This window comes from Aegilops tauschii, chromosome 7, assembly GCF_002575655.3.
Source record: "Aegilops tauschii subsp. strangulata cultivar AL8/78 chromosome 7, Aet v6.0, whole genome shotgun sequence".
In the NCBI taxonomy this organism is placed as follows: Eukaryota; Viridiplantae; Streptophyta; class Magnoliopsida; order Poales; family Poaceae; genus Aegilops; species Aegilops tauschii.
In genome coordinates this window covers 284,778,306-284,790,793 of record NC_053041.3, presented here as the reverse complement: position 1 = coordinate 284,790,793, position 12,488 = coordinate 284,778,306, and the positions used below count along the sequence as shown (strand labels likewise).

Sequence of the window (12,488 nt, the reverse complement as noted above, 5' to 3'; positions counted from 1 at the left end):
ATGTAGAATTATTCTACAAAGCATAAAGGAGTGTTTGAAAGGAGTTTTTCAAAGAAAGACCTCAGTGAAGCTGCTTACATATTAAGCATCAAGATCTATAGAGATAGATCAAGACGCTTGATAAGTTTTTTTTCAATGAGTACATACCTTAACAAGATTTTGAAGTGGTTCAAAATGGAACAGTCAAAGAAAGAGTTTCTTGCCCGTGTTACAAGGTGTGAAATTGAGTAAGACTCAAAGCCCGACCACGGCAGAAGATAGAAAAAGAATGAAAGTCATTCCCTATGCCTCGGCCATAGGTTCTATAAGGTATGCCATGCTGTGTACCAGATCTATTGTATACCCTACACTGATTTTGGCAAGGGAGTACAATAGTGATCTAGGAGTAGATCACTGGACAACGGTCAAAATTATCCTTAGTGGAATAAGGATATGTTTCTCGATTATGGAAGTGACAAAAGGTTCATCGTAAAGGGTTACGTCGATGCAAGTTTTGACACTAATCTAGATGACTCTAAGTCTTGGTCTAGATACATATTGAAAGTGGGAGCAATTAGCTAGAGTAGCTCCGTGCAGAGCATTGTAGACATAGAAATTTGCAAAGTACTTACTGATCTGAATGTGACATACCCGTTGACTAAAATTATCTCACAAGCAAAACATGATCACACCTTAGTACTCTTTGGGTGTTAATCACATAGCGACGTGAACTAGATTACTGACTCTAGTAAACCCTTTGGGTGTTGATCACATGACGATGTGAACTATGGGTGTTAATCACATGGTGATGTGAACTATTGATGTTAAATCACATGGCGATGTGAACTAGATTATTGACTATAGTGCAAGTGGGAGACTGAAGGAAATATGCCCTAGAGGCAATAATAAAGTTATTATTTATTTCCTTATATCATGATAAATGTTTATTATTCATGCTAGAATTGTATTAACCGGAAACTTGATACATGTGTGAATACATAGACAAACAGAGTGTCACTAGTATGCCTCTACTTGACTAGCTCGTTGATCGAAGATGGTTATGTTTCCTAGCCATAGACATGAGTTGTCATTTGATTAACGGGATCACATCATTAGGAGAATGATGTGATTGACTTGACCCATTCCGTTAGCTTAGCACTCGATCGTTTAGTATGTTGCTATTGCTTTCTTCATGACTTATACATGTTCCTATGACTATGAGATTATGCAACTGCCGTTTACCGGAGGAACACTTTGTGTGCTACCAAACGTCACAACGTAACTGGGTGATTATAAAGGTGCTCTACAGGTGTTTCAAAAGGTACTTGTTGGGTTGGCGTATTTCGAGATTAGGATTTGTCACTCCGATTGTCGGAGAGGTATCTCTGGGCCCACTCAGTAATGCACATCACTATAAGCCTTGCAAGCATTGTAACTAATGAGTTAGTTGCGGGATGATGTATTACAGAACGAGTAAAGAGACTTGCCGGTAACGAGATTGAACTAGGTATTGAGATACCGATGATCGAATCTCAGGCAAGTAACATACCGGTGACAAAGGGAACAACGTATGTTGTTATGCGGTTTGACCGATAAAGATCTTCGTAGAATATGTGGGAGCCAATATGAGCATCCAGGTTCCGCTATTGGTTATTGACCGGAGAGGTGTCTCGGTCATGTCTACATAGTTCTCGAACCCGTAGGGTCCGCACGCTTAACATTACGATGACAGTTATATTATGAGTTTATATATTTTGATGTACCGAAGGAGTTCGGAGTTCCGGATGAGATCAGGGACTTGACGAGGAGTCTCGAAATGGTCGAGACGTAAAGATCGATATATTGGACGACTATATTCGGACATCGGAAAGGTTCCGAGTGATTCGGATATTTTTCGGAGTACCGGAGAGTTACGGGAATTCGTATTGGGCCTTAATGGGCCATACGGGAAAGGAGAGAAAGGCCCCAAAGGGCGGCCGCACCCCTCCCCATGGACTAGTCCGAATTGGACTAGGGAGGGGGGCGCCCCTTCCTTCTTTCTCCTTCTCCCTTCCCTTTTCCTACTCCAACAAGGAAAGGAGGAGTCCTACTCCCGGTGGGAGTAGGACTCCCCCCCTTGGCGCGCCGTCCTCCTAGGCCGGCCGCCTCCCCCCTTGCTCCTTTATATACGGGGGTAGGGGGGCACCCCATAGACACACAATTGATATTGATCTCTTAGCCGTGTGCGGTGCCCCCCTCCACCATATTACACCTCGATAATATTGTAGCGGTGCTTAGGCGAAGCCCTGCGTCGGTAGAACATCATCATCGTCACCACGCCGTCGTGCTGACGAAACTCTCCCTCAACACTTGGCTGGATTGGAGTTCGAGGGACGTCATTGAGCTGAACATGTGCTGAACTCGGAGGTGCCGTACGTTCGGTACTTGATCGGTCGGATCGTGAAGACGTACGACTACATCAACTGCGTTGTGTTAACGCTTCCGCTTTCGGTCTACGAGGGTACGTGGACAACACTCTCCCCTCTCGTTGCTATGCATCACCATGATCTTGCGTGTGCGTAGGAATTTTTTTGAAATTACTACGTTCCCAATCATGAACTACTTATGGGGTTAACCCGGCCTCTCCTGGCCGGTTTACGCCCAGTGGTAATATCCCCAACAACGGGCGATGGGGAATGACGGGGAGGCCCGCCTACAGGGGATGTCTGAGCGATACGGGCGGAGAGGGCGGCCCAGCACTCTGCGCGGGCTCGACGCGCGTCCGCCATGGATGCGATGGAGCGATGGGACGCGGATCGGCGGGAGAAAGGCTTCAGCGCACCCTACCTGGCGCGCCAAATGTCGGATTTCGGGTTCCGGCAAAACCCTTGAGGTTCGAACACTGGGGTGCGCACGAAGATCTCTCCTCCCCCAAGCTCAGACCCTCACCGCGATCTCAAGGCTTAGTGCGTCGAACTCGCAGAACAAAGGGACACAAGATTTATACTGGTTCGGGCCACCGATGTGGTGTAACACCCTACTCTAGTGTGGTGTGGTGGATTGCCTCTTGGGCTAAGGAAGAACTAGTACAGGGGAAGAACAGCCTCCTGAGGAGAGGTGTTCTTGTGCTCGGTGAGCTTGTGTGGTTGAGGATGATCTAAATGGCTCGAGATCAGTTGCCCCAGATCGGTTCCCTTTTCCCACTGCGGTGGCTAGCCCTATTTATAGAGGCCCTGGTCCTCTTCCCAAATGCTGGCGGGAAGGGATGCCACAACGACCAAATTTGAAGGGAGACAACTAGTACAAGTTATCCTGACTAAAGGTGGTCTTCGCCTGCCAAAGGCTCCGGTGGTGACTCCGTCTTGGGCTCCACGGTGACCTCCGTCCTGTCGTCCTGCTGGTCTTGGTCTCGTTGCACCGATATGGAAACCTTTGCCTGATGCCTCAGGACTCCTCGCCTGCACTTGCCTCTTTAGCACCAAAGAGGAAACAAGGACACTGCGCGCGCTGGCGCCCGCCTGGCCCCGGTCGTCATGGCTTGCGTCACAGGAACCTCGTGAGGTGCCCCTTGCCTTGATCTCTCCGCCCCTCGCGAGTCAGCCTAGTGAGGCCGCCCCCGAGGAGGTCTTGCGTCGTCCGCCTCGCGAGGCTTGGCCCCTCGCGAGGGTCTTGAGTGTTTTCTGGTGAAGATGGGCCGTACAGGGCCGCTGGTGGAGCCACGTCGTGGGCCGCAGGCAGGCAAGTCTGGGGACCCCCGTTCCCAGGACGCCGACACTTGGACCTTCGCCTCCGTCTCCTGCACTGCCTCATTGTTGGCCACTTCTCCTCTTCGCGTCACAGCAGTAGCACAAGGGCGTCCATCAGTTCGAGAAGATGGATCTGCGTAGGCTTGCATGCGCTGATAAAGTCAAGTTAGCTTAAGATATCTGTAGTGATGCTGCTGCTGCGTACCTTGCAAGATTGACATGCGTACGTTTGCACCACTGATCGCGCAAGCTAGAAGATGGGGCGAGGCAGGGTGGAGGCATCCTATTGTGGACAGCGTTGGCGGGAGACGACACAATCCGGCAGAAGACGGCGGTGCTTACGGAGGCCTCCTGGAAGATGGGGTGAGGCGGACGTGACCTGTTGGATGGCGGCGGCGACCGCAATGCGACCCGGGTGCCGGTGGCGATGTGCACAAGCACGATGCGGCGGTTACGATCCAGTGCACGGACATAGATGGGCTTTTAATGCAGGATGGGCGTTGCATAATTATCGTTGATTGATTGGCTATTATGGCCGGTTTTAAAAGTTTTACTCATGGGGGGAAATCCGGGACGTGAAAAACCAATTGGATCAGGGAGGTGTGACGAAGGCTGGCAGGAAGCGGTCAGGAAAAGGAACCTTAAGTTTTTTTAGATAGTAGAGATAAAAAAACTTGTTATGATTTACACATTAATTTTCTTAAAATCAATTATTGTGTTTCCTAATTAATGTGATTGAGTGATTTAAGGTAAGATTAATTAATTTAGATTTGATTTTTAGAGATTGACCGTGATTGATTCTTTCACATAAAGACACTACTAAATAAATTGCGCCAGCAAAGAAAGTTCTTATCAATTCAGTTTTTTTCGTTTTGTGAGAGGGTAACGTGAAACTAAACTGGTGGGATGGGGGAGGGGACGAAAAAAAAACCAATGAAATAAAACGGACGAAAATAAAACATGGATACTATTCACCAACTCAACATCTCTTCTCATAATATCTGAGTTGGTGAATAGTCTCCACGATTTATTTTCGCTGGTTTTTTTCATCCCCCACCTTCCACCCCTCACTCCGGTTCCACCGATTCTCACCCTCCAGAGAGAAAAAACTCTCTAAACAATCGTGCGAGCAGCTCTTCTCCTCGATTACCCTCGCATGCACTAGGTTTCCTACGCTGCCGCCGCCGCCACAGGGGAACTCCTCGACCCGCCCAGCCTCCTGCCGCTCCGCCCCTTCCCTTCCCGTCGCCGCAGTCACCCCCTCCATCTCCTGCCGGAGCCACTCCCCTGCCACGAACATCCTGCGCGCGCTGTACATGACCGGTACGGTAGCCCTGACGGGGAGCGAGAACCGCCACGGGACCGCGGTGGTGAGCCCCTCAATGAAGACTTGCGCGGAGAGCAGGAACGCATGCGGGGCTGCGGCGGCGATCCCCGTGGTGTCCCCGGACCGGAGGCCGTCAAGTACGTAGAGCGCCGGGAGTGCGGCACCAACGAGGAACCCGCCCACGGTGTGCGCGGCGAGGAGGAGGCGCGCGAGGCCGAGGAAGACGGGCAAGGACGGGTTGGGCTTCCCGGGGCGCTGCGGGAAGGCGAGCGTGGCCAGGAGAAGGTAGGGGAGGAGCAGGACGGCGAAGGCGATCTCCGAGAGCGGCACCATGGTCGAGAAGGCCAGCACGGCCTTGGCGCCCAGCGTGTTGAGATGCTTGCATGTTTCATGACATGTACCTGAAGCTGACGGTCAAGGTAACATGTTCAAGAACAAGAGGGTCCTCATGGAGAGTATCCACAAGTCCAAGGCTGAGAAAGCAAGAGAGAAGACCCTCTCTGACCAGTTTGAGGCCAAGCGTGCCTTCCTTGAACTCTTCCCAGGTGATGTTGTGTTCACGGGGGTGCATGTGTAGGAAATTTTCCCACCATGCTGCAGCTGCTCCAGTAAGATAGTGTGGTGCATAAAGCACCTTCTCATGATCTGAGCACTGAGCAATAATCAGTTTCCTTTCAATGTCACGAAGCCAATCATCGGCTTCCAGCGGCCTATCGGTGTGAGCAAAAGTTGAGGGGCGAGTCTTCGTAACTCAGATAACTTGGAATGCTGTTGATAGGGTTCACGGTGTTTTCCCATGTTGATGACATGATTCATCATCTCTTGGTGCTGTTGCTGGCTTTGCTCGAAGAGACGGCATACTTGAGACAGGGCTGCTTCGCTGTCGTGTTGACTGGACTGACCCTGAGTGAAATTGTTGCTAGTCTGCGTCCCGTAAACCTCTTCTGGCTGATTGGGCATGGAGCGAGTCCACGGGCGAGACATTTTTCCAGTCTGGGGTATTATTGTGCAAAACCCATGAGAAAAACTGTGCAGCACAAGGAAAATCTTGCAAAGGCAATGAATTTAAAGGATCTCAAGGTTTTCAAGAAAACATAAGCGGTTTTGCATGGAGAAGAACTGCTTAACACAAATCTTACACGCGAAATACAACCACATGATACAGCACTCAGGATGCGCGTACACATCCTGACATGTTATTTATACTAGCGTACTACTCCGGAAGGCAGCAAACACACCAATACAAACTAGCGTACAGATAAAACAGCACATCATACAAGCAGGCATAACGTGTGGCTACTCGATGCTCTCAGTCGGAGATGGTGAAGATTTCCTTTCCCTTGCCGATGGCAAGACTCAGCGGTCCAGGAGAATCCACCTCGACCTCCTCTCTAGCTGGCTCCTGGCGCGTGACACTGCGCTGCGGTGACGGTGCGGGAGCGACAGGCGGCAGAGCGGGTGCGGTAGGCGGTGCGGCTCTGACTGGAGTAGGAGCGATGACTCGGTCGAACTCCTCAGTGGTAGGCAGACGGCGAGCAGTGGCCAAAACGGCCGGTGCATACGAGGCTGAAGACGAGACGAATGTCAGAGGTGGTGCCGTGTGGAGAAGCTCCTTCCTGCTGGCAGGACCGCCCCGGACTAAGTCCATGCGGGCAGCCACAAGATCGTCCACGAGGTTGTCGAAAGACTCCTCCAGAGCCTTGAGATACTCCACAACCATCTCGATGGCTTCATCTCGCTCTCCCTGATGGCAGGCAAATGCATAGTGACTGGTGTAAGGCACATGGCATGGGAGGTAGCGGTAGCGACGAGTCTTCATCGTAGGAAGGATGTCCCGAAGGCGAGCTATCGCCTCACGGGCAGCCATCTGCATGGCATGCCTCTTCGTAGGCATGGCCCTTCCCACAAAACGGAAGTGGCGAGCAGCAGAACGTCCTCCCTTGAATTGCACCACAGCTTGGTGCATAGACACGTCGTCACTGAGCTTGTGCTGATAGAGTGTGAACTCCGGGCGAGCTGCCGGCCCGATCACGAGCTTGGTGATGGAGACGAGGAGCTTGACAAACCCCTCGGGCACGTTCGTGAACACTCGATTCTCACAGCTGCTGCCAGCCATCTACAAAAGTAGGCAAAAATTCTGAGTAGTCATGTCATAAATTTATGATGACCAACAGAAAATAGCTACAATTGTAAAATGCTGAAAAAAGCACAAAAGACGCTAATAACCGATTAGCGATCGCACCTAGTGGCTTCCTACAGTCAGCCTGGCTCTGATGCCAAGCTTGATCCAAAAGATGAGGGGTGGGTTAGGAGAGAGTATTTGCACTAAGGCCATGGTAAGAGGGAAATGTTGAAAGTGGTAGAGGATTATTCCAAAAGCCATAGTGCAAATTTCAAAGGGATTTTAGAAAGGCATTCTTCCAAGTGAAAAATATTTGTCTTGAGTCCAAATGAAAAGTAAGAACCTCCAAGACCAAAGACAGATCTTGGGTGAATCCAAATAAAACTTTTGCCATAACAAAATATTTGAAAGGGAGAGTTCTTTTGAAAAAAAAACTAGATCACCTCCCTCAAGTCAAATAAAATCTTTTGATAAATCCAAATAAAAAACTTGGGTGTCACAGGTCTGAGGCCCTCCAGAGGAGAGCCCCCGAGCCTAGCCTGAGAGGGGCGCCTGGCGCACCTTCCTATGCGAGAGGGGAAGGTGCCCCGTCAGTGGGCGCAGGTCCTGAGGCAGGGCCATCGGCCGCCCCATCCTCCTGTGGCCCTTGGTGGAGCAGTTACATATTCTTCTTGGGGACGGCCTCAAAAGGGTAGACGGCACCCTCATCTTCTGGGTTCTCGACAGCCGCGGCCTGGTAGGCGCACTCGAGAGAGCACACCGCGTCCTTCTCATCGCAGGCGATCGTGATGATGCTGCCGCTTCCTGGCATCTTGACGACATTGTAGCCATGGTGAGTCATGGCCATGAACTTGGCCAGGGCCGGGTACCCAATGATGGCATTGTACGAGAGGCGAATGTGGGCGACGTCGAAGTCGATGAGCTCGGTGTGGTAGTTGTCGCGTTTGCCGAAGGTGACAGGGAGGCGGATCTGCCCTATCAGGGTGGTGGAGCCGTCGGTCACTCCTGAGAAAGGTTTGGTAGGCTGAAGCTGATCATAGGGCACTTGGAGCCTATCGAACGTCTCGATGGATAGAACATTGAGCCCCGCGCCGCCATCAACAAGCGTCTTGGTGACGAGGACGTTGCTGATGGTAGGCGAGCAGAGCATCGGGAGGGCGCCGGTGGTGGCCGCACACTTGAGCTGGTCAGAAGAGTCAAAGGTGATGGCGTACTTGGACCACCTGGGCGGACGCGTCGCCTCGAGCTTGGGGAGGGCCGCGTTCACCTCGTGAGCAAACTGCTTGAAGATGCGATGGGAGGCAGGGGCCTGGGCGCCGCCCAGGATGCAAGTGATGGCACGAGGCTCTTGGAAGCCCCCAACCCCCTCATCCTGGTGGTGGTCATCATTCCTTCTTGGTGGCGGCGGCAGCGGAGGAAGGCTAGTGTTGCCCTGAGGACGGTCCTCGCAAGGCTGATCTCTCCAGGGGCCCTCGCGAGGCTGGCCCTGCCAGCGGTCCTCACGAGGCTGATCACGCCAGTCCTGGCGGGAGTCGCGGCCTTCCCAGCGTCCTCCGCCTCAGCCTCCTCCACGGCCGTAGCCTCGGTTGTTGCACTCGGGGCGGCGACCAAGGCATCCATCGCGGATGGCCCTGAGCTCCTCGTAGTCATTGGTGTTGTGGCTGTGCACGTTGTGGAAGACGCAGAATGGGCGACTACCCTTGGATGACTCCGGGTGGTCGCAGCCGCTCTTCATTTCTGGTTTGGCCGCGAGTACAACTGGTCCCTTGCGCTTCACATCCTTGGCCTTGGTTTCTTGCCTTCTGGGTCCACCTCCGGAAGCTCCAGGAGGGAGAGGCGGCCTTCCTTGGCTCTCGCACACCTGGTCGCCATGTCGAACATCTCTAGATCTGTGCACAGGTCCTCATGTATGGCGAGCTCTTCCTTCATCTTGACGTCGTGGACGCCATCGGTGAACGCCGAAATGATGGCCTCGTCCGACACCTTGGGAATCTTGAGGCGAACGCTGTTGAAGTGCTGGATGTACTTTTGCAAGGTCTCTCCTGGCTGCTGCTTGATGCGCCGCAGGTCACCCGCAGCCGGTGGGCGGTCGCGAGTGCCCTAGAAGTTGGCAGCGAACCGCTCTCGCATCTCGTCCCAGGAGGAGATCTATCCCGCAGGGAGGTTCAAGAGCCATGAGCGCGCTCCATCCTTGAGGGACATGGGAAACCAGTTCGCCATGACCTTCTCATCGCCGTTTGCCGCCTTGATGCTCAGTTTGTAGAGCTGCAAGAACTCGGCAGGGTCGGGGGTGCCGTCGTAGCGTGGAGGCAGGTCTGGCTTGAACTTTCCCGGCCAGACGACGCAGCGCAGCTCCAGAGTGAACGCGCGGCATCTGGCCGTGGTCATGGGAACCCGCCGTAGACGTGGAGCTTGATCTTGGCGCTCGCGCACCACCACCCCAGGCGGCGCATGGTCTTGACGTGGCGGTGTTGGGAATGCACACGCATCTCCTTGCGGCCGCTGCACCACCTGGCAGCTTTCCTCGTCACGCACCGGCGCCCTGCGTGGCGGGTCGCGTCGTGGAGCCTTGCAACTTGGCTCGGGCACGACATCTTGCCTGGGAGGTGGAGGAGGCTCACCGTGGGCCACGTCGCCCGCGAGAGGCGGTGGGGGAGGCAGCGAACGGGACGGTGCAGGGGCCTCTCCGGTGGCGTTGACGAGCTCGGCTATGTGGTCAAGCCAGTCCTCGTAGAGGTCGTCGGTAGCGCAGGAGTTCGTGCGCCATGAGCAACGCGGCCTACGCGTTTGCCGGGCCGCGACGAGCATGAGAGGACAAGGCAGCTGCCGGAGTCAGCGACGGAGTGGCAGTGCGCCCATCACGCCGTACGGAGGGCTGCATCGACGAAGCCTACTGCTTTATACGTCTCCGTCATATCTATAATTTTTGATTGTTTCATGCCAATATTATATCACTTTCACATACTTTTGGCAAAATTTTATATGATTTATTGGACTAACCTATTGATCCAGTGCCCAGTGCCAGTTCCTGTTTTTTTGCATGTTTTTTGTATTGCAGAAAACCCATATCAAATGAAGTCCAAATGCAATAAAATTTCACGGATAATTATTTTGGAATATATGTGATTTTTGGGAGTTGGAATCACCGCCAACGGAGGCCCACACAGCCCACAAGACACCAGGGCATGCCAGAGGCCCCTGGCACGTGGTGGTGGGTTGTGCCCTCCTCGAACGTCGGTTGGAGCTCTACTTCGGGCGCAAGGAAGCTTATATCCGGAAAAATCGTGTTAACATCTCAGCGCAATCGGAGTTACGGATCTCCTGGAATATAAGAAATGGTTTTAGGCCAGATCTTAGAGAGCGAAACAGAAGAGAACATAGAGGGAGATCCAATCTCGGAGGGGCTCCCGCCCCTCCGCCGCCATGGAGACCAAGGACCAGAGGGGGAACTCTCCTCCCATCTAGGGGGGAGGCCAAGGAAGAAGAAGAAGGAGGGGGGGGGATCTCTCCCCCTCGCTTCCGGTGGCACCGGAGTGCCTCCAGGGCAAGGATCGTGACGACGATCTACATCAACAATCTTGCTACCGTCAACACCAACTCTCTCCCCCTCTATGCAGCGGTGTAACACCTCTTCTCCCCAATATAATCTCTACTTAAACATGGTGCTCAACTCCATATATTATTTCCCAATGATCTATGGTTATCCTATGATGTTTGAGTAGATCCGTTTTGTCCTGTGGGTTAATCATGATCTTGGTTGGTATGATTGTATATTTTATTTATGGTGCTGTCCTATGGTGCCCTCCGTTCTCGCGCAAACGTGAGGGGTCCTCGCTGTAGGGTGTTGCAATACGTTCATGATTCGCTTATGGTGGGTTGCGAGAGTGACATAAGCTTAAACCCGAGTAGGTGGGTTGTTGCATATGGGAGTAAAGAGGACTTGATACTAAATGCTATGGTTGGGTTTCACGACCTTAATGATCTTTAGTAGTTGCGGATGCTTGCTAGGGGTCCAATCATAAGTGCATATGATCCAAGTAGAGAAAGTATGTTAGCTCATGCCTCTCCCTCATGTAAAGTTACAAGAATGATTGCCGGTACTTGTTATCGATTGCCTAGGGACAAATGACTTTTTGGTTGAGACAAACCCTTTTACTAAACACCTAACTTTTGTTATCTTGCAAAGTACTTCTATTTTTATTCTTGCAAAGTAGTTCTAGCATCACACCTAAAAATAGTTTCGTTCTTGTTTCCGGTAAAGCGAACGTCAAGTGTGCGTAGAGTTGTATCGGTGGTCGATAGAACTTGACGGAATATTTGTTCTGCCTTTAGCTCCTCGTTGGGTTTGACACTCTTATTTATTGAAGAAGGCTACAAATGATCCCCTATACTTGTGGGTTATCAAGACCTTTTTCTGGCGGTGTTGCCGGGGAGCAATAGCGTGGGGTGAATATTCTCGTGTGTGCTTGTTTGCTTTATCACTAAGTAGTTTTTATTTCCTGTTCTAAGTTGTTCTCTATCTTTAGTTATGGATATGGAACATGAAACACCAAAAAAATTAGGCGTACTTGCTACTCATGGAGACGGGGAACCTCCTAAAACCCTCGATACTCGTTATGTGAAAAATATTATGCATTACTTTGATAATCCTAAAAACCCCATACAACTTGATAATGGGAGTAACGTTGGATCAATGTGAATACTTTAGGGATTATCATTTGACACAAAAGGGAAACTTTCGTGGGATCAAATTTATATGTTGCATCGGTATGCTCGGGATTTATGCTTGAGATATGATTTTACTTGTTGCTCTAGGATGAATGCTCCACATCTTCCCTTTTCATGCAAATTTAATGATAATGAAACCTTAGCTTCTTATGCCAATGGTAGATATGATTACTATAATGTGGAACGAATAGAAGAATTTGTTGCTTTTAAGGGTGCTTATGAAATTGAATCTTTTTTTATAAATTATGAAGCTTTTGATGATGATGTTTATAGGCCTGAAAGTTTTACCATCCTTAAATATTGCTATGTAATTATAAATATAACTCCGATATTGATGAATTTATTGAGAAAATCTCCGCTGTCCAAGAAGAGACTAATATTTTGCAGGGTCTATGGAAGAAGGAATTGATGAAACTGTGAGCTCATTGGATGAAAAAGACGACGACAACCATAAAAGAATGCATTGGATGGCATGGTGGAAGATGTGTGTTCCCAAAGATCAAGGAAGGATGGGCTTTCATGACATACACTGCTTTAATCTGGCATTGTTAGCTAAACAAGCTTGGCGTCTCCTGGATAATCCTGATTCGTTACGTGCCACAATCCT

The 12,488-nt window shown here is 50.9% G+C and overlaps 1 protein-coding gene across 1 annotated transcript; it reads right to left on the bottom strand.

The window, feature by feature from the left end:
• Positions 1–4,731: 4,731 nt before the first annotated feature.
• Positions 4,732–9,082, bottom strand: LOC109787068 (uncharacterized). The gene is made up of 2 exons (XM_040395879.1): positions 8,953–9,082; positions 4,732–5,438 (listed from the first exon to the last, which is right to left on the bottom strand). The coding sequence occupies exons 1-2, from the start codon at positions 9,080–9,082 to the stop codon at positions 4,732–4,734; spliced, it is 837 nt and encodes a 278-aa protein (XP_040251813.1).
• Between the last annotated feature and the right edge of the window lie 3,406 nt (positions 9,083–12,488).